Here is a 24,916-nt window from a genome sequence, read left to right as displayed (position 1 = left end):
TCATTAGATAGTAAAAATGAGAACGCCGGCAATTGCTCAGTAGCTGTGCGCTGGGGCACCCGTGAATTCTGATGTCTGATTTTTGTGAGCGAGGGGGAAGCTTGGGGTGTGCGAGACAAACCAGACTCCTGAAGAGGGTTCAGAAATGTGGAAAGGTTGAGAACCATTGATACAGAGTGTCCACTTTAATAAATCCTCCCCTGAGGGTGGGGGAGGGTCCGGGCTGGAGGGGCCCAGGGGACTGAGCCGGGGTGGGTCCGGGCTGGAGGGACCCAGGGGACTGAGCTGGGGAGGGTGGAGGAGGGTCCGGGCTGGAGGGACCCAGGGGACTGAGCCGGGGAGGGTCCGGGCTGGAGGGGCCCAGGGGACTGAGCTGGGGAGGGTGGGGAGGGTCTGGGCTGGAGGGACCCAGGGGACTGAGCTGGGGAGGGTGGGGAGGGTCCAGGCTGGAGGGCCCAGGGGACTGAGCCGGGAGGGCGGGGGTGGGTCCGGGCTGGAGGGGCCCAGGGGACTGAGCCGGGGAGGGTGGGGGGAGGGTCCAGGCTGGAGGGGCCCAGGGGACTGAGCCGGGGAGGGTCCGGGCTGGAGGGGCCCAGGGGACTGAGCCGGGGAGGGTGGGGGGAGGGTCCGGACTGGAGGGGCCCAGGGGACTGAGCCGGGGAGGGCGGGAGGAGGAAGGCTCACTCAGTCACAGCCGATAGCTGGTGTAGGATTCGCACGAGGGTGGCGCTTCCCCAGCGCACCCTGCGTGGAGTGACGTGCTCTCTCCTCATTGGCAGGTCCCATGTGCGACTTGCTCTGGTCCGACCCACAGCCTCAGGTGAGTGCCAGTGAAATCCCCCGCACTGCGGGCGTGCGGCTAGTTCAGCTCCCGGTGCGGGCTCCGCGCCGAGCCGCTGTCCTCTGCCCCCCCATCTGCACGGAAGCGCCGATCACAGGCCGAGCGGGTCACTGCTCCGGGTGGGCTCACTCAGAGCGGCCTCTGCTGGCCCTCACCGGCGTGGGGCATCCAGGCAGCTGTGTGGGGGCCCCCCACTGCCTGGCAGCTGACGCTGGTTCTCCGCCCCAGCTGACAGCTCATTGCGGGGGGAGGAGGGACCATCTGCTGCTCTGCTTGGTGCTAGCCCAGGGTCAGCCCCACCCTCTGGCAGTGGCTGGGGTAGGTAAGTTTGGTGGGCTCAGCTCAGAGGCGTGGCAGGGGCTTGCCCGTCTCTGCTGGCACAAGCGCGTTTGCTGTGAGGCTGAGGGACGTGGAAATTGAATCCCCGTCGCCCCTTAGAGGTTTATCAGTGCGGGGGTGAAAAGGAGATTGCCCAGAGCTGTCTGCAGCACCTGGCGCCAGCCCAAAGCTCTGGCAGGCAGGAGGGAGTTAAGCTGCATCTGGGAGTCGGTGAGGGCATCCACACTGCCTTGTGAGCCTGCGTCTGTGGGATCTCTGCTCCCCACACCACGTGCAGACCCCTCCCCCTGCCCAGCCGCATCAGGACATGTTCGGTGATTCCTTCGGGATCCCCTCCCCCTGCCTTTCCAGAACGGCCGGTCGGTCAGCAAGCGCGGCGTGAGCTGTCAGTTCGGGCCCGACGTCACCAAAAGCTTCCTGGAGCGGAACCAGCTAGATTACATCATCCGGAGCCACGAGGTCAAGCCCGAGGGCTACGAGGTGACGCACGAGGGCAAGTGCATCACCGTCTTCTCGGCGCCCAACTACTGGTGAGTGCTCCGGGCCGTGCCCTGGGGACCCCTGGCTGGCCACACCCCGGAGTGAGCAGGGCACGTCTCTGTTTTCTTCAGGGCCTGGCCTGTATGGGCCCCTGCCGCTTGTCCAGCCTGCTGCATTCGGATCGTGAAGTCTCAACCCCAGGGATCACTGCTCCCTCTCCCCATCCGCTGAGATGCAGCCACCTCTGAGGTGGAACATGGCCACTGCTTGTATAGGGATGGCTCACCTGCTGCTGAGATGCAGACACCTCTGGGGCGTGGCAGTTGTTTAACAGCAGTAACACAACACGACAAGGTTAGGGCAGGAAGTAAAGAATCCTAGGGCCAGAGGGAATTTGCTAGATTTTCCCAGGAAGCCGAGTTTTGAGCTCCTGTGAGAAGTGCTGTCGATTCTTAACAACCCCCAGGAGGTCAGGATCTCAGGCTTCAATCTTGTCCACGCTTCCTACACCCCCTAGCACCACTGGCCAGCACTGAGTGTGAGGGGAGAGCACCCCCGGGTGAGTCCCCGCCCCCTGCAGCACAGCGTCCGCACTGGGACATTGTGGCCAGCAGGGAGCGCACCCCCTGCTGAGCCGTCTGCCCTGCTCCCGGCAGTTTCTGGCTTTCTCCGGGAGGTCTCAAGTCATGGTACGGTACTGACCTAGCCCAGCTTCAAGGGGGACAGCACAGGGCTCCAGGCTGCTCTTTCCTGTGCAGGAGCAAAGCCAGCGTGGTTAGCGGGGGAGGGCGCATTGCCTGGGAAAGGGGAGCAGTGCGGCCAGCAAGCAGCTAACAGGCTGTGCGCACGTGTTGTAAAAGGCAGCGTTACCTAGTATTTAGAGCTGGGAGGGAAGTGTGGTCTAGTGGTTAGAGCAGGGGAGGCGGCTGGGAGTCAGACTCAAGGGTTCTATTTCCAACTCAGCAAGTGCTTGGGCACGGTACTGCTCTGTGCCTCGGTTTCCCCATGGGGGTCCCAGCCCTGCAGGTGAAGCCTCTGAGGTTTCAATGGAAGTGCTGAGCGCTGCTCGCCCTATTCCTGAAGCAGATGCAGCAGACAGGTCTGGTGGTTTTCTCCCACGAAGCAGCAGAGTCAGGGGCGGTCCAGGCCCACTGGGTAAAGGTCAGGGAGGTCTCTGTGGGCGGGGGATGGGATTCCCCTTTCCTTTGCGGGACGTGACCAGCCCTCTGTGCGTTCTCTCCCCAGCGACCAGATGGGGAATAAAGGTTCATACATCCACCTGCGGGGGTCGGACCTGCGCCCCGAATTCCACCAGTTCACAGCCGTGGTGAGTGATTGGATTGTCCCGTCGGGGCCTCCGGGCACTGACTGCACCCGCCCCTGTGGGCCTGCCTGCCAAGGGTGCGGTTTCATGGGCATGGCCTGTTTCCGTGGCTAGGCAGACAATCCCAAGCCTTCCCCTGCTCCTTCCGTCTGCCTCTTGGGGTTCCCTGCCCGTCCAGACCCAGCTCCTAGCAACCAGACCTGGGGAGGCTGGGTGGGGGGTGGGGGCAGTTGTGAAATCTCTGAGCTTGTCCTGTCCCATACCACCCTGTGCTGCAGTGTGCAGACAGACCGGGGCCCTATAGGCCGCTCTGGCAACATGAAGAGGCCTTTGAGGGGGGCAGAAACACCCCCCACATCCCCCGCTCAAGGGGCCTCCCCAGCAGGTGTGGAGTGCGGAAGAGGGAGATCAGATTTATGCTCAGAGCACACAGCGCAGTTGCAGTTTTCTGCCCTCCAGGGCCCATAGGGGCAGAGCGCGTGAGTTAATTACAGCAGCTTCAGGGCTGGTCTTACACCAGGGGCCCAGTATATGGGGAGCGCAGAGGGGGCTTAAAGCTGCCCCCTGCCCCTCTCCCCAGGGACAGGGGAGCTGGGAATGGGGCCCACTGTCACTGGAACGAGGCCGGATCCTGGAAAAACGTGCCCACCACGTGCCCCTCCGAATCTCCCAGCCCATGGAGTCAGCCTCCCTCGGATGCTCTGGACACAGGCCGATCAGCAGCCAGGCGCCAGCTGCTTGGGAGCTGCAGTGTTAACCCTCCTCCCTGGGAGGAGGAATTGTGCTGAAGTTTCATCAGCCCTTGGCTGTGAGGGGATGTTTACCCTTCTCCTGTCTCTGCTCCTCGCTGCAATGAAGTCATTGCCCTGGGGTGTGGTCCCCTCATCCCAGCCACAGGATCTCTGGGCTAGAGGGGGTTTTCCAGCCCCGCTGCCTGAGGGGGGAGTCAGCCATTGGCAACAAGGCTCCTGAGGGGAATGAACCATGGGAGACAAAGGCTAGGATGCCCTTAAACCCCTCCTGTGGGGCAGTGGGGGCTGAGGGGTCTTAAAGGGACAGGGCCCGATTCTCAGAATAGCTGGGCAGCCTCTGCCCCATCAAAGGGAAGGGGAGAGAAGTGTCCCGTAACTGGGGGGGGGGAACAGGCCCTCCGGGGTTATGTTTGCCAAGGTGCCTAGTGATTCAAGGCCCAATTTGAGACTCCCAAAGGGTCTGATTTCGAGAAGGGGCAGGAGCCCTGGCCCTGGCTAAGAGAGATGGGCAGTTCTGGGTGAAAAATGCAGTTTCAGGTGGAGCGAAACGGTTTGCGAATTGAGGTCAAATTTGGTTACTAGTTTCAGCTGAAAAGAATAACAGGTAAAAAAAATTCCAGAAAGTTGAATAGTTTAGGCCTGGTCTGCGCTGTGGGGAGGGGTGTTGAGCTAAGTTACGTGACTTCAGCTACGTGAATAACCGCCTGCGTCAACTCTGCCTGCGCACACGGCGGAGTACAGGAGGCGACAGCAGAGCGCTCGGGGGTCGATTTATCGTGTCTAAACTAGATGTGATAAATCGACCCCCGCCCGCTGGATCGATTGCTGCCTGCCGATCCAGGGGGTAGTGTAGACATACCCTCAGAAACATAGAGTGAAAACATCCATTAACCCACCAGAAAACGGACCTTTTAATTCTGCCCAAAATGGAATTCTCCCTCCTCCTCCCCGCCACCTTTTTTCGTTTTGGTCAATCTGAACGGAAGTGGGTTTGGATTTTTTTGGTTCAGCTGCTGAACGGGAAAATCAATTTGTCACCCAGCTCTAATCCCCAGTCGAGAGTTGTGATCCACGTGTCTGTGGTGGTGCCCCCTGTTACATTTTGACCAGCTGCATGGGCAATCCTTTCCCCCTCCCAGTGCCTCCTGACACCCTGCCTGGGCATTGGCATCTGCCCAGCGCCCCCTGGCTCTGCACTGGGGCCCTGTAATCATTAATTTACTACCCATCTGGAGCATCCGAGATTCCTAAGTGCGTAATGGCTCAGCGTGTGTGCGCGTCACAATCACTTCCGCCAGCGCAGAAGCACAGTTGTGTTTGGGGTCAAGCACAGAAGTTTGCCAACAGCTGTCAGCAAAACCACACCCGTTCAGGGCTGGAAGTGAACAGAAACCCTGGGCCTGACATATTTATCCAATTAGAATGTATCTGGGAAGAGGCAGATGCCCCAGCTTGTGTGTGGAGGGAAGATCCCATTTCGCCTCTGACAACCACAAGCAAGCAAGACCTTGATATTACCGATTTACTCCAAAAAACACTCCGTGCAGCACAGCACCCCCTACTGCTGCTCCAGGCGATTGGGGCCAGCACTGACTGCTGGGGAGAGCGCCCCCCACCCTGCTTGCTGCAGCATGGCGCCCCTTAGTGCCACACTGGGACATTGCTTGAGAGAGGACAGCGCCCCCGTCGCAGTCTCCCTCCAGCCTCTTGGTTTGTGCTTCTGCTCCCCGAGTGGGTGGGGGAATCTGCAGATACCATGGGAGGGGGGACAGGGCTACCCCCAGAGCCCCGCCGGGCCCTAACCTGGCCACCTCTTCTCTTTCAGCCTCACCCGAACGTCAAACCGATGGCCTATGCCAACACCCTCCTCCAGCTGGGGATGATGTAACTTGCCCTGTCGCCACCGCCCCCGCCTGGAGGCCCCTCATGTTAGGCAGAGACGGCCCCTCGGCCTTTTTACATTCTTCCACCATCAGCCCGGACTGCCCAGGTGCCGGAGCATCCATCACGAGGGCAGGGAGGGGGGGTTGCTGTGGTTCTCTTCCCCCCCACGCCGAGCCCATTTGTAGTGTTGCCGTGAGCTGGTGCCGCACAGCCGAGAGGCAGGAGTATTTTTTTTTTTTTTTAATATATTGGAAAGATTGTATTTATTCCCAGGGCTTGCTCAGCCTCCGGCCCGGAGCAGAGAGGCCGCTGGGCCCAAGCCAGCTCTGTCTGCGGCCCGATCTCTCCCGACAGACGGTATTGGCTTGCAGGGTGGAGCGCGGAGGCCTCCCCTCCCTTCCCCAAGTGCTCTGGCTTTGAGGCGTGTCTCTGTTGGGTGGTCTCTAGGCTTGGGGGTTTCAGGAGAGGTGAGGGGGCTTGGTGGGGTCAGAGGTTAGGATCAGGTCACGAGCAGAAGCAAGGTGTTGGCGTGGGGGGGGTCCCATCCGTAGTCATCCTCTCCCTCTGCATCAGAAACCCAGGGTGGGCAGGCAGGGCTGTGCTGTCACCAGCTTCGGAGGCACTCCCTGTGTCAGCTCAGAGAGGTGGGGCGAGAGCTGGGCACAGTAGGGATCCCTGAGTGCATCCCTGGAGGCATTCAGTGCTCGGTGGAGCTGGGCCCGGGACCCCCAGCTGCCAGTCTGACAAGAGGTCTCTAATGCCGAGACCTGGGCCCCGGGACCCCTGGTTGCTGGCATCTGGGCCCCAGGACCCCTGATCTGTGGGGCTGGAACCCCTGGCTGCTGGGATATGGGTCCCAGGGCCCCCAGCTGCCAGTCTGACAAGAGGTTTCTAATACCAAGACCTGGGCCCCGGGACCTCTGGTTGCTGAGATCTGGGCCACGGGACCCCTGGCTGCCAGTCTCACAGGACCTCCCTAATACTGGGATCTGAGTCCCAGGACCCCTGGCTGCCAGGATCTGGATGCAGGACCCCTGGGTGCCGGGGTCTTGGTCCCAGGACCACCAGCTGCCAATCTCACAGGAGCGCTCTCACCCCTGGGACCTCTCACAGGTCCCCTGTGAGCTCTCTCATCGCAGCTCCCGGCTACAGAGGACAGGGGCAGCATACGCCCCTCCCTTCCCATGAGACATTCCTCCTCCCTGGGCCTCTGCCTCTAGCCCTCCACGACAAAGAAGTAAGGTTAAGAGTTTGTCACAGTTTGTTTAGTAAAAGCCAGGGACGGGTCACAGGCAATAAACACAAATTCACAGAAGCCCGTGACCCGGCCCTGGCTTTCGCTCAACAGAACTGTGACAAAATGGGGCTGACGGGTGGGATGAGGGTCCGAGCCCTGCTGCGGGGGAGGTAAGGGGGGAGGTCTGCGGCAGCTGGGAGATGTGGGACCCCCCCATGGTGGCTCAGAGCTCCAGGGGGCCTTCTGCTGGCTGACAGCTGAAGTCCCACCGCCCAAGGGCTGAAGCAGAAAATGTCCCGGAGGTCTCGGGAAGTCCTGGAATCCGTGACCTAATCTTAGCCTTACAGATAAGCAATAGGCGTGCGGGTGTTGGGCTGGCAGAGGCCCAGCCTCCAACTCATGCCAGGAGTGTGTGGGTGTGTGTGTGTAGCAGGGGCAGTGGGGGGGCACCAGACTGGATTTTGTGGGGTGCTTTACCCCAGTTGCCCACCCCCACCTTTGCCCCTTTCTCTCAGCCTGGGGAGCGTCGGGCACCTCCTCGAGGAAGCGCGACCGGCCTTTTGTGCCACATGCGCAAGCCAACAGCAGATGCGTCCAAAGCACTTGGGTGTCTCCATGCGCACCACCGGATCCAGGAGCCCGCCCCCCACCGCCGCCTCTCGAGCTATTTTACTGTCTGTAATTAAAGATGTTAAAATAAAATAATTATTATAAGCCTTGCGGGCTAACTGGCCACTCCTGTGTCCCGGGCCTGCCCGCAAGCAGATCGCTTGTCCCGAGTGGCCGTAGCGCCCCCTGCTGTTCTCCTGCCTGGGCTGCCAAAGGCCCCCGTTTACACAGGGAAATTGACCCGTGGAGCTAGAGCAGAATGTCTCTACTTCCCTAGTTATGCCAATCAATTTCCCCAAGCCATTTCATAGCTTATCTCCTGCTCCTCAGGCTGTGCATTGGCGGAGCAGGGGGGTTTTGCAGGATGGTGCTCAGGGCTCCTGATCAGCTGCTATCATAGAATCTCAGGGTTGGAAGGGACCTCAGGAGGTATCTAGTCCAACCCCCTGCTCAAAGCAGGACCAAACCCAACTAAATCCTCCCAGCCAGGGCTTTGTCAAGCCTGACCTTAAAAACCTCTAAGGAAGGAGATTCCACCACCTCCCTAGGTAACCCATTCCAGTGCTTCACCACCCTACTTGTGAAAAAGTTTTTCCTAATGTCCAACCTAAACCTCCCCCTCTGCAACTTGAGACCATTACTCCTTGTTGTGTCATCTTCTACCACTGAGAACAGTCTAGGTCCATCCTCTTTGGAACCCCCTTTCAGGTAGTTGAAAGCAGCTATCAAATCCCCCCTCATTCTTCTCTTCTGCAGACTAAACAATCCCAGTTCCCTCAGCCTCTCCTCATAAGTCATGTGCTCCAGCCCCCTAATCATTTTTGTTGCCCTCTGCTGGACTCTCTCCAATTTATCCACATCCTTCTTGTAGTGTGGGGCCCAAAACTGGACACAGTACTCCAAATGAGGCCTCCCCAGTGCTGAATAGAGGGGAATGATCACATCCCTCGATCTGCTGGAAATGCCCCGACTTATACAACCCAAAATGCCATTAGCCTTCTTGGCAACAAGGGCACAGTGTCGACTCATATTCAGCTTTTCGTCCACCGTAACCCCTAGGTCCTTTTCTGCAGAACTGCTGCCTAGTCATTTGGTCCCTAGTCTGTAACAGTGCATGGGATTCTTCCGTCCTAAGTGCAGGACTCTGCACTTGTCCTTGTTGAACCTCCTCATATTTCTTTTGGCCCAATCCTCTAATTTGTCTATGAAAGGGACTGGGTGGATCTGCGGAAGGAATGATGGGGCTTTTTCCTTGCTGGGCGCTGGCTTGCAGTTCAGCCCAGAGCTGACAGCCAGGCCCTGCCCTGGATATCATCAGCCAGCAACTGATCACACAACTGCTGCTGGCGTTCGTGTTGGCGGAGGGGCTTGGAGATAATAGAACAGGATGCAAAGAGGCCCCTGAAGAGACTTTAGCTGGGCTCTGTGCAATGGGGAGAGTTGCCAACTCGGTCAGAGTTTGCAAAAAAAAAAAATTACATTTTGTCCAAGTGAAATGTGGCATTTGACCCAACCCTCATTTTTCCCCCAACTTTTCAATTGCTTGAAAATTTTCATGTTTGGTTTGACTCCAAATGATTTTTCCCCCCTGACCTTTTGAAATTGCCAGTGGACTGAAAAAAAATCTGTTGTTTGTCCAGCTCTAGACTCACTGGCTTGATACCCCAGATCCATACTCTGGTTCTGCCATGAATATGGCCTTTGCATTTAGTTCCTTAGCATATCGGCTTCAGAAAAACTTCAGAACGCCTCGCCCACAACAAACATGGCCGCCTCACCCTCTAACGTGCCTCTTGGGTATCTCCTGCTTGGCAGGTGGGGGAGTCTTAGTCCCTCCTCTCTGCCCCCCCTTTCCTTTTGTTGTAGTTAATCACATCCCCCAAAAGTGACACTAAAAGAACCTTATCGAGCTTGCAAAGACAAGCACACAGCTGTTACCAGGCCCTAGGTTTAAGGATGTTTCCATAACCTTAATGCTGCCCCACCTTGTGTGCATCATTGGGAGCAGTCTTTATGACATGCTGTTTGAGAGGCAGCGTAGCCTAGTGGCCTGAGACTCAAGAACCCAGGGTTCTATTCCAGGGTCTGCCATTGGCTGACCTTGGGAAAGCCACTTCCGTTTCCTCAGTGTGTTATTTTTTTGCCATTGAAAATAGCTGAGTTTTAAACTGAACAATAGTATCTGTTTTAAACTGAACAAATGTTGCCTTTTGGCTGCTGCAAAAAGAACATTTTGGGGGTTTGAGAAGCTTGTTCAAAAATAATTGTTTTTGTTGACCTTTTCCAGGGTGGGTGGATGAGGATTTTCAGCCCAGTTCGAATTCTCAGTGCAGTGCCGCTACCTTTTAACCTCATAGCAGCCACGGCCCAGTCTAATGAACTCTTTGGGGTTTGTTTCTTGTAAATGTCCTTGGCTTTTAGCCATTTGTCTGGGCTTTGATTAGGATCTTGTTAAGCTAGGAAGTCCCCGAGCTTATCAAAGTCCCTTAGGTCTATGAATGAGGTTGGCTGAACCATTTCAGCTCCGCCTATGTGAGTGATGCACACACAGAGATACCGCCACGGATCTGTCAGCACACGCCAGGGTTGAGATCACAAGCAAGCTACAAACCAGGCTCAGCTGGTCACGCTTTTCCACTCGCTCTGTCCCTGGGGCGCATGAAGCCATCAGGAAACACACTGCAGCCTGGTCGCTCTGCGCAATGTGCAGCCAGAAGAGACTCAACAGGAGAGAACGAGCAGTGAGAGGAGCCAGCTGGCATGCGGGATGCCTGGGTTCCCCTTCTGGGGCTGGATGGGAATGGAGACTAGTGGTTAGAGGAGAGGACAGGGGTTCAGCACATCTGGGGTCTCTTCCTTTTCCTGACGCTGTAGTCCATTATTCCTAATTTTGTGTTAGCACCGAGGAGCCAGCCCCCATTGCGCCAGGTGATGTACAAAGACAGAGCAGAAAGATGTCCCAAGAGAGCGGACCAGCTAAGTTATAGTAGCACCATAAAAGTTATAGTATGAAGAGTTATTTTTTGCAGCTAGGGATGGAACAGCTTCCATATGCGGAGAGATTTAAAAGCCTGGGACTGTTCAGCTTGGAAAAAAAGACAACAAAGGGGATAGGCCAGAGATCTAGAGAATCATGAACGGTGTGGAGAAAGTAACCAGGGAAGTGTTATTTATCCCTTCACATAACGTGAGGATCGGGGGTCAGCCAATGAAATGAATAGGCAGCAGGTTTAAACCAAGCAGAAGGACGTATTTCTTCACCCAGCGCACAGTCAACCTGTGGAACTCATTGCCAGGGGATGCTGTGAAGGCCAAAAGTATCACTGGGTTCAAAAAAGAACTGGATCAGTTCCTGGAGGACAGGCCCATCAATGGCTATTAGCCAAGATGCTCAGGGACGCAACCCCTTGCTCTGGGTTTCCCTAAACTGCTGACCAGAAGCTGGGAATGGATGATGGGATGGATCACTCGGTAATTTCTGTGCTCTGTTCATTCCCTCTGAAGTATCTGGCAGTGGGCCTTGTCGGAAGACAGGACACTGGGCTAGATGGACCATTGGTCTGACCCAGTGTCATGGGGTGCTCTATTCACCACTGGCTAGCACCTCCCCCTGGCTGTCCTGGGGATTAGCTCTGCCAGGTGCTACACCCCTTCCCACAGTTCGCCCGTCGTCGTGCCGTCTCTCTGCAGCCCCTTGCTCCCTCCAGGAACCGCAGCCGCCTCTATGACTCAGCCCTCCGGCTCGATCACGGCCGTGGTTTCCCCTGCCGGGGTCCTTCACGTTCTCTGTCACTCCCACAGTAACCCAGGTGGTCTCATAGACTCATAGACTTTAAGGTCAGAAGGGACCATTATGATCATCTAGTCTGACCTTCTGCACGACGCAGGCCACAGAATCTCACCCACCCACTCCTGTAACAAACCCCTGACCTATGTCTGAGTTACTGAAGTCCTCAAATTGTGATTTGAAGACTTCAAGCAGCAGAGAATCCTCCAGTCTTCCCATTCACTGCCCCGCCAGTGCCACTTCCCCAGGGCCGGGTAGGGGAACCCGGACCCCTCAACCCAGCAGTTCTGGGCTGTAGTCTCCCTGCTCCTTCCCGCCACTCCTCATCCCCCCGCCTTCTCTGGGTGTACCCCCTCCAACTTCCAACACCCAGGGAGTGGCTGCCCTTTCCAGCAACAAAGAATCCTGTGGCACCTTATAGACTAACAGACGTTCTGCAGCATGAGCTTTCGTGGGTGAATACCCACTTCTTCAGATGCAAGGCACTGCAGCCCCTGTCTGTTGCCAGCTTCCTGGCTTTATAGGCCTTGCCTGTTCCTGCCCAGCAGGACCTGTTTGCGATCTACTCCCTGGCTTTTCCAGGCACAGCCTGTGGCGTTAAGGCCTACCTGGCCACCTTCCCGTCCTGTGTGGGGTGGACACCCCCTCACGAACCCTCCCCCTCAAGACTGCAACCCTTGAGTGGGCAGGTACCTTCTCCCCCAGAGCGGTCATAGCTGGGCCCACAAAGTCATCCTGTTCGTGCTCCAGGTCTCCTACCGTAGGAACCAACTTGCCCTTCTCCTCCACACAGGGCCGGCGCTTCCATTAGGCGACTCTAGGTGGTCGCCTAGGGCGCCAGGATTCGGGGGGTGGCATTTTGTGAGCTCCCCACAGGGCGCACGGGAGCTTCCGGTTCCGCTCCCGTCGCGCCGCCGAAGAAGGACTTTCTGCCGACGTGCCGCGGAAAACAGCGGCAGGCAATTGAGCAGCTCAATGACTGCCGCTGTCGCCTGCGGCATTTCGGCGGAGGGTCCTTCGGCGGCGCGATGGGAGCGGAACCGGAAGCTCCCGCGCGCCCCATGGGGCACGCACAAAATGCCACCCCCCGAATTCTGCCTAGGGCGCCAGAAAGTCTGGCGCTGCTCCTGCCTCCACAGCATCTCTGAATTTCTCCCTCTTTGAGATCAAGCGATTCTGAGGGCTAGGGGTTATTCTGAATAACCTTTAGGAGGTCTTCAGTTGGGCCCCCGAAATCATGAGCCCTTTTAGAAAAATATAACCCTAAATGTGGCAATGGCACCCTCAGTGCATGAAAGTGAAGGGACGTCATAACTGACGGAAGCCAATTCCCGAGAACCAGAAGTCTTTACTTGCGGTCCCAGCAGATGGGCTCTTGCGGCTAAGTGCCTTGATAAGCTGCCCAGCTGTAGCCCTAGCTGCATGTGGGAGCTGGGAATTTGGTTCCCAGGAATGGGGCTTACTCGTGGATCAGGAGCAGGGCTTCCCCTGGGTGCGTACCGGAGCTGGCAAAGCGCGTTCAGCACATTCCCAAACTGCAGCTGGCCGGAGAGGATTTGACATACTTCCAAACCGAGGGGTCAGACCATTAGCGCTGCTTTACAGGTGGGGAAAGGATTCGGCCACGGCCACAAAGCAAGCCAGGCATAGAACCCAGGAGTCCTGATTCCCCTTCCCCTCGCTCTAAACCACTCGACCCCACGCCCCTTCTAGCCCAAAACTGGGGACAGGAAAAACCCAGATGTCTGAAAATAGGGTGACCCGACAGCAAGTGTGAAAAATCAGGACAGGGGTTGGGGGGTAATAGGAGCCTATATAAGAAAAAGCCCCAAATATCGGGACGTCTGGTCACCCTAGCTGAAAACCAGTTCTTTGCTCTAGCCGCTCGACCCCACAGCATTGCTGCTCTGATCCTTGGTTCTTTAATAAAATACACAGGGACAAACTAGTAGGAACCCACTGAAGGCATCGGAGTGACTTCCTCGAAATCACTAGAGCAGCACAAGCTGTGCCAGCTGCGAACCAGATGGGCTGGCTCGGTTCGCCTGCTCCCAGGCAGGGACGGGCCCTCCAAACCCAGACCTTTCGCTGAGGCTGGAGTGAGGCAGCATTGCTGTCGGAGTAAATCCGGAGGCAGCGTCTGGCTGCAGGAGACAGAGCACCCGGTGGCATGGGGCAGCGTTGCTGGCACAGAGCCTGGCCTTAATGGGACACGGCTGGGTTTAAAAAAGAATCCCGTGTTAAAGCAGAAGCCGTATGGCCAGCAGCTGAAAGGGAGGAGAGGACCCTGCCTGCTCCTGAGCAGAGTGGGTCCCTTTGACACGTCCCTCTTTACTCCCGGCATCACCGGCCCCCCTGGTGCCAAAGGCAGGGGCGTTAGAATCAGAAGTGCCCCCCCACCCCCGAACGGTCACCTGCCCCACACGCGCTGACCCCATCTGTGGAGCAGCTGCTCCAGGTGGAAGGAGCGACGAGAGGCAGTGCCGTCCCGTGAGGCCTCGAGGCTGGTGCTCAGGAGCTGTAGGCTCGAGGCTGAGCTCTACCACGGACGCCTCGTGCGGCCCAGGCACGTCCCTCCCCTTCTCCGAGCTTCGGTTCCCCCAGCGGTGAAATGGGGATAGTATTTCTCTCTTGCCTGTTTACTCGGACTGGAAGCAATTTGGGCCGGGACTGTCTCACGTCCTGTGTCGGGGGGGCCCTGGCCTCGGGCGGGAGCCCCGTGCCCGGTACACTGCCCTGGCCTCGGGGTGCACTCACTGCTAGTGGCGCCTCCTGCTGGCCATCCTGGGGATTAGCTCTGGCCAGCCATTGTGCCCCCGGCCCCTCCGGCAGGATCTCTCCCACTCCGTGGACCCCTCTCACTGGCCATCTGAACCCCTTCCAGTCCTGTGTGGGGTTGACCCCCCACCACCGGGCCCTGATCTCGGTCAGGGTCCCCTGGCACAATGGGGGCCCTGAGCAGGGCAGGGGGGCCCTGGCCCTCCCAGTTTTTGAAAGTGGATGGGCCTGGCCTGTCCACTTTTCGGCATGGGCCCTGCCCCTGCTCCTCCTCTCCACCCCAAATCCCCCCCCCCCGACCCCATGGCTAGGCCGGCAGCAGGAGCCTAGCCAGGGAGCCTGGGCAGCTGTGGGGAGCCACAGACCCTCCACCTGCCCAGGGTGGGGGGCTGAGAGCAGCCCCAGGCCCGTGTCCCTGCCCCACGGGCCCCCTACCCTGGGCAGGTGGAGGGGCTGCAGCTCCCCACAGCTGCTCGGGTGGCTCTTACCATGGCTAGGCTGTGGCTCCGAGGTAAGAACCGCGTGGGCAGCTGTGGCGAGCCGCAAACCTTCCACCTGCCCAGGGCGGGGGGCCCGTAGGGTGGGGACACGGGCAGGGTCTGCTCTCGGGCCCCCCACCCTGGGCAGGTGGAGGATCCACCGCTCCTGGCCCGCTCCGGCTTCCGGCGTGGCAGGGCTATGGGCGGAAGAGGAGGAGGCGGGGCCATGGAGGGGGTGGGGCTCCTGGCACCCCACTTTTGAGAAGGCTCCGCCTCCCCCTGGCCCTGCTCTTGGTTGGGGTCTGTGCAGTGCCCGGAACAATCATATGAATTTCCTCCTCTGCTTAAGCGGTGCAGAAATCCACCGCTCTGGAGAGGAAGCTTCGCTCCTCCCTTGGGGGGGATGATGAAAACCGGCCGCTTGGCGTCCTGTTCGTTCGCCACTTTCCCGAGCCGGCCAGATGTTTGCCATTCCAGCTGGAGCAAGGAGGGAAGTGACTTCCCATAAAGGAGGAAGGGAGGGGGGAAAAACCCCAAACTTGTTCTGAGTGGGGGAAAAGCAAAGCAAAGTGAGAAAGAAACAAAACCCTGGGAACATTCCTGCTTTTGTAACCACCCTAAATTTAACCCAGCAGCCGCCCTTGCAATGGCAGCATATTCTTCCCCTTCAGCCTGTCATCGGCCCCTCAGCATCCAGCGCTCGCCTGAAAGTATTCAATGCCCTTTTGATTTCAAGAGGATTGTCCCTGCCCACCCACCTACTCCCACCGCTCCCTGCCTGCCTTCCCGGAGTTATTCTCAAGCAAGAAGTCAGCTGCTATTATGATGTGATGTTAGCCCGTGGGAACCCACCACGTGCTGCACAGACAAACAGAGCGAGGGCACCAAAGGGCAGGAGGGAGAAATGAAGAGGACTCCTGGCGGGTCCCTTCAGTGGCTGAGCCAGAAGCCATTCTCCGCCTCCAGTGCCTGCTGCCGGATGCTGCCTCTGGGGTGGGGCCCACCTGTGCTTTATCACCCAGGTTCACTAGTCCCTGCGTGGGATTTCGGCAGCTGTTGAATCTCCAGCAGAGCAGGTCTGCTGCCGAAGCTAAAGGAGCGGCTCCCATCGCCGGTGGCTGCAGTAGGCTGTTATCTTCTAGTGGGCCAGCTATGAGATGGGGCGGTGGATACAACCCCACCCTGTGCTCCATGGAGAGACATGAGTCCGGGCACCAGGCATGGCCCAATACGAAAGCCTGCCATGATGATGCTCTAAGATATTCAGGGTAATTGATCACGGGCAGTGGGTATAATAGGCCAGGGAAGGTGCAGCCACCGGCGGACACCAGGACCGTGATGGCCATGCCTCTTCCCCTCCCTGCTCTGGCTCTTCGCCGAGGCCCCCATCGCCTGCTGCTGCCTGCCTGGTAAGTCATCTTCTACTCCACCCCTGACCTCCGGAGGTCCCCGCCGCTCGCAGCGTCCCTGCTCACTCTCCACCCCCGCGAGCGGTGGGGGAGTCTCGCAGCAGGGGGAGGGTCTGGCGGGGGAGTCAGGAGGCACGTGGCAAACGGCAGGCTGGGGGGATCTCGCCACAGGCGGGAGGGTGAGGAGGAACATGGCAGTGGGCAGGGGGGCTGAGCAGGGAGGGGCCAAGCGGGGGCAGGGGTGCCTGGAGTGGGGCTGGGGCTGAGGGCGGAAGAGGCGGGACAGGGAGCTAACCTCCCCCAGGGGAAGCTTCACCCACTGCCCATGTACGAGATTGAAGTCCAGGACCTCCATGGTGGCATTCGCTGAAATGCTCCCAGGTCCACGCGCAGGGCCGGTTAGACAGGCAGAACTGCAGGGTCTCAATGCGTGGATGAGACGATGGTGTAGGGAGGAGGGTTTAGATTTATTAGGAACCGGGGGAACCTTTTAAGAAAGGAGGAGCCTATACAGGAAGCAGGGGCGGCTCTGGCGTTTTTGCCGCCCCAAGCACGGCAGGCAGGCTGCCTTCGGCGGTGCGCCCGCAGGAGATTCCCAGTCCAGCGGATTCGGCGGCTTGCCCACAGGAGATCCCCAGTCCCACGGATTCGGCGGCTTGCCTGCAGGAGATCCCCAGTCCCACGGATTCGGCGGCTTGCCTGCAGGAGATTCCCCAGTCCCACGGATTCAGCGGCTAGCCTGCAGGAGGTCCCTGATCCCGCGGATTCGGTGTACCCACTGCCAAATTGCCACCGAATCCACGGGACCAGCGGACCTCCCGCAGGCGCGCCGCCGAATCCGCAGGACCGGGGACCTCCCGCAGGCGCGCCGCCGAAGGCTGCCTGACTACCGCCTTCACAGGGACCGGCAAGGCGCCCCCCACAGCTTGTCGCCCCAGGCACGCGCTTGGTGTGCTGGTTCCTGGAGCCGCCGCTGACAGGCAGGATGGGCTCCACCTCAACCAAAATGGAACCAGATTGTTGGCACGTAAAATTAAAAAGTTGGTAGAACAGTTTTTAAACTAAGGTCTGGGGGAAAGCCAACATCGACATCCCTTAGGGGAGGATCTATTAACGGAGATTCTCTATGTCCTAGTAAGGAGGAGAGGATGGAAGATGATAAAGTACGGGTAGAGTCTGATGAGTAACAGTCACATGAAAAAGAGGCCCATTTATTTACATCACGTAATTGGAGACAGCGAAAAAGCGGGTGGATGTGATTTAAATCACAAGTCAGGGAGCCTCGATTTAATCATGGATTTCTACATACAAGTGCATTCTTGTTGGTTGTTATAACCTTAATACATAGTCTTCACAACTCAGAGATAGATGTAGTTTCGTTTTTAGAAGGTACACACAGTACCTTAAACAGTGGTTTATTTTGAAAACTTTTCAGATTCGTTTTACAGCTATATCAGAAAACGAATGATTGTTTGGCTATTTCTCTTACCAAAGGTAACTGACGCAGATATTTATGAAGTCACTGGGAGGTGAACTATCGCCAATTCAACAGGTTAATCATTAATATTTGGAGGATTTTCTTGCCAGGCTGTATCATGAGAACATCACCAGACAGACATTTAACTTGTTTTATTTAACTAAAACAACAACGTTATGTATTCGGGATTTTTTTCTTCAACAGCAAACACATAATATTTTAACAAAACAAGCAGCTGTCCCTCCCTTCTCACATTTATCTCCAGACTTCTTCTCCTTGTGCAGATCTATTCTGCCCTCAACAATCTTCTATTCATAGGGTTGAGGTCTGTTATTTCTCATTTCTATATATTATTTATTTAAAAACATTTTTGCCGTTAACAAGCACGTTATCTCTGGAGACACAAATCCACAGTCTGAGAACTGCAAAACTAAGCATCTCTGATGGTATCTTCTAGACTGAGCACTGAGTCCCATTGGGTAGATAGAAAGATTAACCTAAATAATCTCTACAGAAGCCCCTGGAACCCCATAAGATGGGTCCCTAATCCATGAACTATTGGAACTCATGTACAAAACTTTTCTTAAACATTACATGAATATATTGTCTCATACTACAGAATTAGAATTTATAACCCCTATTCCTATATCTTTGAGCTATAATGTATCTTAATTACGGAAGCACACTTCTGAAGGACAACAAAGCCATCAATTCTCGCTGGAAAGAACATTTTGAAGATCTCCTTAACCGTAATTCTGTGGTGGCAGATGAAGTCCTTGAGCAAATCGCTCAACGACCATTTAGGGACAAGCTTGGAGACTCTCCCAATTTGTATGAGGTGCACAATGCCACCATGCAGATGAAGAACAACAAGGCAGCAGGTCTAGCTGGGATCCCCACTGAAATCTTCAAAACCGGTGGACCAGAGCGAACTCGGCAGTTTTACCTGCTTATCCTTAAACTCTGGATAAAGGAGGAGATACCCAGTGAAATGAGGGGTGCCTTGATTGTCACCCTCTTCAAGAAAGGGGATAAAGTGGATTGTGGAAATTATCATGATATCTCTCTCCTAGCCACTGCAGGCAAAGTTCTGGCGTGGATCCTTGCAACCCGCCTTCTGCCCCTGTCAGAAGAAATTTTACTGGAGTCACAGAGTGGTTTCCGACCATGTCGTGGAACTGCAGATATGATCTTCACAGCACGGCAGCTGCCAGAAAAGTGTGAGGAGCAAAACCGACCACTGTACATGGCTTTTATTGATCTAACAAAAGCTTTTGACTCAGTGAATCACCGCGCCCTCTGGACTGGACTCTCTGAGATTGGATGTCCTGATAAATACGTCCATGTCCTAAAATTGCTTCATGATAACATGAAAGCGACTGTTCTGGGCAGCACTGGCTCCCAGAGTGAACCTTTCAAAGCACAAACTGGAGTCAAACAGGGCTGTAGCATCGCTCCAACCATGTCTGCGGCTTTTATTGCTGTTATTCTGTACCTAATTGCTGGGAAGTTTACAGCTGGCATTGAAATCACTTACAGGAGGGATGGAAAGTTTTTCAGGCTTAGGCTGAAAGCCAAGAGTAAGATTTCCACAACATCTATTGTGGAAGTTCAGTATGCAGAGGACAACGCAATCTTTGCCCACTCTGAGAAAGATCTTCAAACTATCCTGAATGTGTTTGCCGATGCTTACACATGTCTTGATCTCGCTCGTAATATCAAGAAGACTAAAGTGCTCTATCAGCCCTCTCCAAATGAGGTGTTACGTGCCCCAGCTATCAAAATCAATGGAGTGGCACTGGAGAATGTCGGCGATTTCCTCTACCTTGGAGGGGGGAGGAATAGCTCAGTGGTTTGAGCACCCTCCTGCAACCCAAACCCCTCATCCCCAGCCCCACCCCAGGGCCCGCACCCCCAGTCAGAGCCCTCACTCCCTGCCATGCCTCAATCCCCTTCCGCAGCCCTGATCCCCCTCCCATACTCTGAACCCCTCATCCCCAGCCCCACCCCAGGGCCCGCACCCCCAGTCAGAGCCCTCACTCCCCGCCATGCCTCAACCCCCTTCCCCAGCCCTGATCCCCCTCCCATACTCCGAACCCCTCATCCCTGCCCCCCACCCCAGAGCCTGCACCCCCAATCAGAGCCCTCACTCCCCCCCATGCCTCAATCCCCTTCCGCAGCCCTGATCCCCCTCCCATACTCCAAACCCCTCATCCCTGCCCCCCACCCCAGACCCAGCACCCCCAGTCAGAGCCCTCACTCCCCCCCATGCCTCAATCCCCTTCCGCAGCCCTGATCCCCCACCCCTACACCAAACCCCACATCCCAGCCCCCACCCCAGAGCCTGCACCCCAGTCAGAGCCCTCACTCCCCCATGCCTCACTCCTTCCGCAGCCCTGATCCCCTCCCATACTCCGAACCCCTCATCCCGGCCCCACCCCAGACCCTGCACCCCAGTCAGAGCCCTCCCCGCCATGCCTCAATCCCCTTCCACAGCCCTGATCCCCCTCCCATACTCCGAACCCCTCATCCCGGCCCCCCCACCCCAGAGCCCGCACCCCAGTCAGAGCCCTCACTCCCCCATGCCTCACTCCCCTTCCGCAGCCCTGATCCCCCTCCCATACTCTGAACCCCGCATCCTGGCCCCCACCCCAGACCCTGCACCCCAGTCAGAGCCCTCACTCTGCCCCATGCCTCAATCCCCTTCCGCAGCCCTGATCCCCCTCCCATACTCCGAACCCCTCATCCCTGCCCCCCACCCCAGACCCTGCACCTCCAGCCAGAGCTGTCACCCTCTCCCGCATCCAAAACCCCTGCCCCAGCCCAGAGCCCCTTCCGAAACCCTGAACTCTTCATATCTGGCCCCATCCCAGAGCCCGCACCCCCAGCCGGAGCCCTCAGCCCCTCCCGCACCCTAACCTCCAATTGTGTGAGCATTCATGGCCCGCCATGCAGTTTCCATACCCAGCTGTGGCCCTCGGCCCAAAAAATTTGCCCATCCCTGCCCTATCCTCTCTTTGCCAGAAGCTGGGAATGGGTGACAGGCAGGAGTGCAAGTACCCTCCAGTATGCAGTACCGGCAAGAAATTTTTAGCAGGTACGGAGTACCGGAAACACTTGGGGCTAGTCCACCTGCTCCTTCGGAGGGTGAGGGGCTGCTCTCTGCTCCTTAAAGGAACAGAATATGGCTAGGGAGGACATTCATTCTTTAAATGGCTTTAGCAGCACAATACATATGCCATAAGAACATAAGAACATAAGAAAGGCCGTACCGGGTCAGACCAAAGGTCCATCTAGCCCAGTATCTGTCTACCGACAGTGGCCAATGCCAGGTGCCCCAGAGGGAGTGAATCTAACAGGCAATGATCAAGTGATCTCTCTCCTGCCATCCATCTCCATCCTCTGACGAACAGAGGCTAGGGACACCATTCCTTATCCATCCTGGCTAATAGCCATTTATGCTCTTAGCCACCATGAATTTATCCAGTCCCCTGCCAACAAACTTAAACAAAGGCTTTGGTCGGGAGACCTCCAGAGAGGGAGGGTGTGTGTGTGTGTGGGGGGGTGGAAGCTGTTTAAAGAATGTTTTTTATTCTGTTTCTCACCATTGACATGACATCCATACTGCATCACATCGAGTCCGGCTCAGCTCTGCTTACGCTGACCAGAGGATGTTTGGATTCTGACGTCAGCCCAGTTCTGCAGCCTGATGGGAATTATGTGTTGTCCCCAGTGTACACAGAATTCTTCTTTGCAGCCAGTCTAATCTAACATACATTTTGTTAACTGGAACTGGAGCAGCAAAACAAAGAAAACAAATGCCTCATTTTCCAGCATTGTGGGTGAGAGAACTATAAGTGAAGATTATAATGCCGCACACTGACAGCCTTAAACCTCAGGAATCTGCCAAGAACTTTGCTGAAAATATGTTCCTCATCTTAACAACGGAGCTAAGACTTCTCACACATCTGCCCACCTTTATTCGAATGACGCTCCTTCTGAGCTGACAGCTCAGGCATTGTCAGTTTCACCAAGAACAATTTACAAACTTGGGACCTAGTCCTGTAAACCCGTAATCATTTGATCAATCCCACTGAAGACAATGGGACTATTTGCATGAGTATGTACCACTTTTGTGGACTGGTAAGAGTTTCCGGAGTCTGTTCTGTTCTTATAAAGGAAGTTGAATCGCCCATTGAAATGCAATGTTTGGGTGCAATATCATAATGCGGTTTAGGATACAGCTGTACTTAAAATTTGTCTTTGAATAAGTCAGACATATGCGGAAATGACTCCTCACCCAACGCCCATATTCCGTATAAACAGACTGAATACTACATACGTGGGGGGAAAGTGAGCAGTTAAGCATGTTGATGTTTGTATATACAAAGAGGGGTGTTGGAGGGACGGGAGAGCATGGGAGACCCAGGCTGGGGGGAACAGGGAGGTGTTACATGGAGGGTCACATGGGGAGGTCACGTACTGCCCCTCGTGTCCCTCCCATGAATGCAGTACCAGCGAGAAATGATTTCCAGTTGCACCACTGGCAACAGGGGATGGATCACCGATGATCACCTGTTCTGTTCATTCCCTCTGGGACACCTGGCATTGGCCGCTGTGGGAAGACAGGACACTGGGCTAGATGGACCTTTGGTCTGACCCAGTACGGCCATTCTTATGTTCTCATAAAGCATTTTAAGGATACCGATCAATTTAGCACCCTTGCCCATCCCCAGAGGAGGGCGCTGAGGCCTTGCCTAGAGTAGCTATTCCGAAATAGTCACCCCACCCCCACCCCGGACACACTTATCTCAGAATAGCTCCAGCACTTTAAATTCCCTCCCTCCCTCCTGCCAGGACACCTTCCCCCTGCAGACAAGCTCTTCCAGCCTAACCGGGCCAGGTGGGGGAAAGGGCGCGTGGGAGTCTCCCTTTCCCAGCAGGGGAGCTGAGCTGCAGAGGCTGTGATTTCCCGAGCTGGGGTCAATATCCCCTCGTGAGCTGTGAAAGCAATAGAAATGTACAGTGCCTGGCACAATGGGGTCATGATCCCTGCCTGGTGTTCCTGGGCAATAGAGATAAAAATACTAATAATTAAGAACCAGGTCCTGGGATCTGGGCTGAAGGGACATGCCCCAGGTTATGTGGTGGGTGACGGAGACACAAAGGGAAAATGAGTCATCGGCATTCCAGGCCGGGGCCTTAATCTCAAGACCCCCCCCCCGCCGCTAGCCAGCTCCTTTGGTCTGAGCGTGACGCCGACCGGTTCCAGGAGACCCAGACGTCCTTCAGAGCAGGTTCCCCTCTGCTGAGAAAGCCCCGAGTGCAGCTGGATGTGATCCCACTCACCTCTTCCCAGAGAGGGGCAGAGCCTGGGAGGCTGTTCCCAGACCCGACGGAAGGAAGGGAAGGCTTGTGGTTAAGGCACTGGCTGCAGACTTGGGGAGCCTGAGTTCACTTCCCAGCGTTGCAACTTACTCATTGACTGTCTTTGGACAAGAGGTTAATTTAATGGATGTGATGTAATCTAGAACATAACTCTCCTGGCTCAGAGTAATGGTCCATCTCGCCAAGTGTCCTGTCTTCCGGCAGTGGTTGGTGCCAGGGGGTCAAAGGCAATTAACAGAACAGGGTGATTATCAAGTGATCCATCCCCTGTTGTCCAGTCCCACATTCGGCAAATTCGAGGTTTAGGGACACCCAGAGCACGGGGTTGTGTCCCTGACCATCTTGGCTAATAGCCACTGGTGGACCTGTCCTCCAGGAACTGATCCAGTTCTTTTTTGAATCCAGTGATCCTTTTGGCCTTCACAACATCCCCTGGCAATGAGTTCCACAGGTTTACAGTTCGTTGGGTGAAGAAGTATTTCCTGCTGTTTGTTTTAAACCAGCTGCCTGTTAATTTCATTGGGTGACCCCTGCTTCTTGTCTTATGTGAAGGGGTAAATAACACTTCCTTATTCATCTTCTCCACATCAATAATGATTTTATAGATCTCTCTCATATCCCCGCTTACTTGTCTCTTTTCCAAGCGGAACAGTCCCAGGCTTTTTAATATCTCTGCATATGGAAGCTGTTCCATCCCCCTCATCATTTTTGGTGCCCGTCTCTGTACCTTTTCCAATTCTAATATATCTTTTTCGAGATGGGGTGACCAGAACTGCCCGCAGGATTCAAAGTGTGGGCGTGCCATGGATTTATCTAGTGGCAATATGATATTTACTGTCTTCTTATCTGTCTCTTTCCATTTGTTCACTTCTTTGGCTGCCGCTGCAGGTTGAGCAGATATTTTCAGAGAACTATCCACAGTGACTCCAAGATCTTTCTTGGGTGGTAGCAGCTAATTTAGACCCCATCATTTCGTATGTAGAGCTGGGATTATGTTTTCCCCTGTGTGCATTACTGTGCATTTATTGACACTGAATTTCATCTCGAGCAGACACCTGGCAAGCAAACAAGCACCCAGCAACATGAAAACTAAAAACTCACCCCCACGGTCACGTAACAGCTCCTCTTTCACCGGGTGAGCTCCCTGACAAAACCCCCCTTTGCTGCTCCTGGGCCGTAATGGCGTGCCTTCCGGCCGTATACACTATGAAACTTAAGCTATGTCTCTAGCTGTGAATTTAGTAGCCAGGGGGAACATAAGAGAAAAGGATCTTAAAAGAACAAGAGGCTTAAACACACATCTGTATTTAGGAACCCCTAATTACAGGAGACATGCTAGCAGGCATGTCTGTCTGTCTGTCTGTCTTGTCTGTGTCCCCAAGGGCAGATTTCCCACCCTCGCTCTAACTAGAACCAGGAGACTAACGGACTGATTGGTTCATTGGCTGCTAGTCTGAAAAATCCGGGAATATAATTTATTTGAGGCTCAGTTGCAAAACAGAATTTTTCAGCTCATAGACTCCTCGTGCATGGCTGGGTTGTGGGAGGCCAGCCATCACCCTCAGAGCCAGAGACCACAGTTGCAGATTAGGACACTGGCACATCAAAAGCAGGAGGCAAACTGGATATCGGGAGCTACAGTCAGAAGCCAGGCGTCAAGCCAGCTCTGGATGCCAGGAAATCAAGGAGCAGGGTGGAGCCCAGTTGTTCACACAGGTTCCAGCACATCTGCTGGCATCAGTCAGGTGGGATTCCATCAATCGGGGAGGGCTGGGCTTCGAGGGGCCCAGAAGCCACGGCTAGCAGGCCAGCGGCTGGTGGGCGGGTGCTCCTATGAACGTTGTGGGGCTGGGTTCATGCCCCGGGGGTCATGACACATGAACTTTAAAGTCCCACGGGACCATCCCAATTAAGGCTGCGGGTCTGTTATGCAGGGTTGCTGAAGTCACGGATTCTGTGACACTTCCGCAGCTGCAGCAGAGCAGCAGCGCCCTGGGGGCAGCTAAGGTTTAGTCAGGGGTATTTATAGTACCAATCATGGACCGGTCACGGGGTGTGAATTTTCGTTTCTTGTCCGTGACCTCTCCATGACTTTTCCTAAAAATACCCGTGACTAAATCGTAGCCTGAATC

General features: G+C 55.8%; 1 protein-coding gene across 1 annotated transcript in view; it reads left to right on the top strand.

The window, feature by feature from the left end:
- LOC120388929 (serine/threonine-protein phosphatase 5) overlaps nt 1-7,582 on the top strand; it is a 43,818-nt gene extending 36,236 nt beyond the window's left edge. The window contains exons 10-13 of the mRNA XM_039511052.1: nt 780-820; nt 1,532-1,710; nt 2,906-2,987; nt 5,562-7,582. Of these exons, the coding sequence (XP_039366986.1) occupies nt 780-820; nt 1,532-1,710; nt 2,906-2,987; nt 5,562-5,624 (365 nt within the window). The 3' untranslated portion in view covers nt 5,625-7,582. The remainder of the gene's footprint in view (nt 1-779; nt 821-1,531; nt 1,711-2,905; nt 2,988-5,561) is intronic.
- The last annotated feature ends 17,334 nt before the right edge of the window (nt 7,583-24,916 follow it).

This window comes from Mauremys reevesii, linkage group 22 (assembly GCF_016161935.1).
Source record: "Mauremys reevesii isolate NIE-2019 linkage group 22, ASM1616193v1, whole genome shotgun sequence".
Classification (NCBI taxonomy): Eukaryota; Metazoa; Chordata; order Testudines; family Geoemydidae; genus Mauremys; species Mauremys reevesii.
This window is presented reverse-complemented; position numbering and strand designations above follow the sequence as displayed.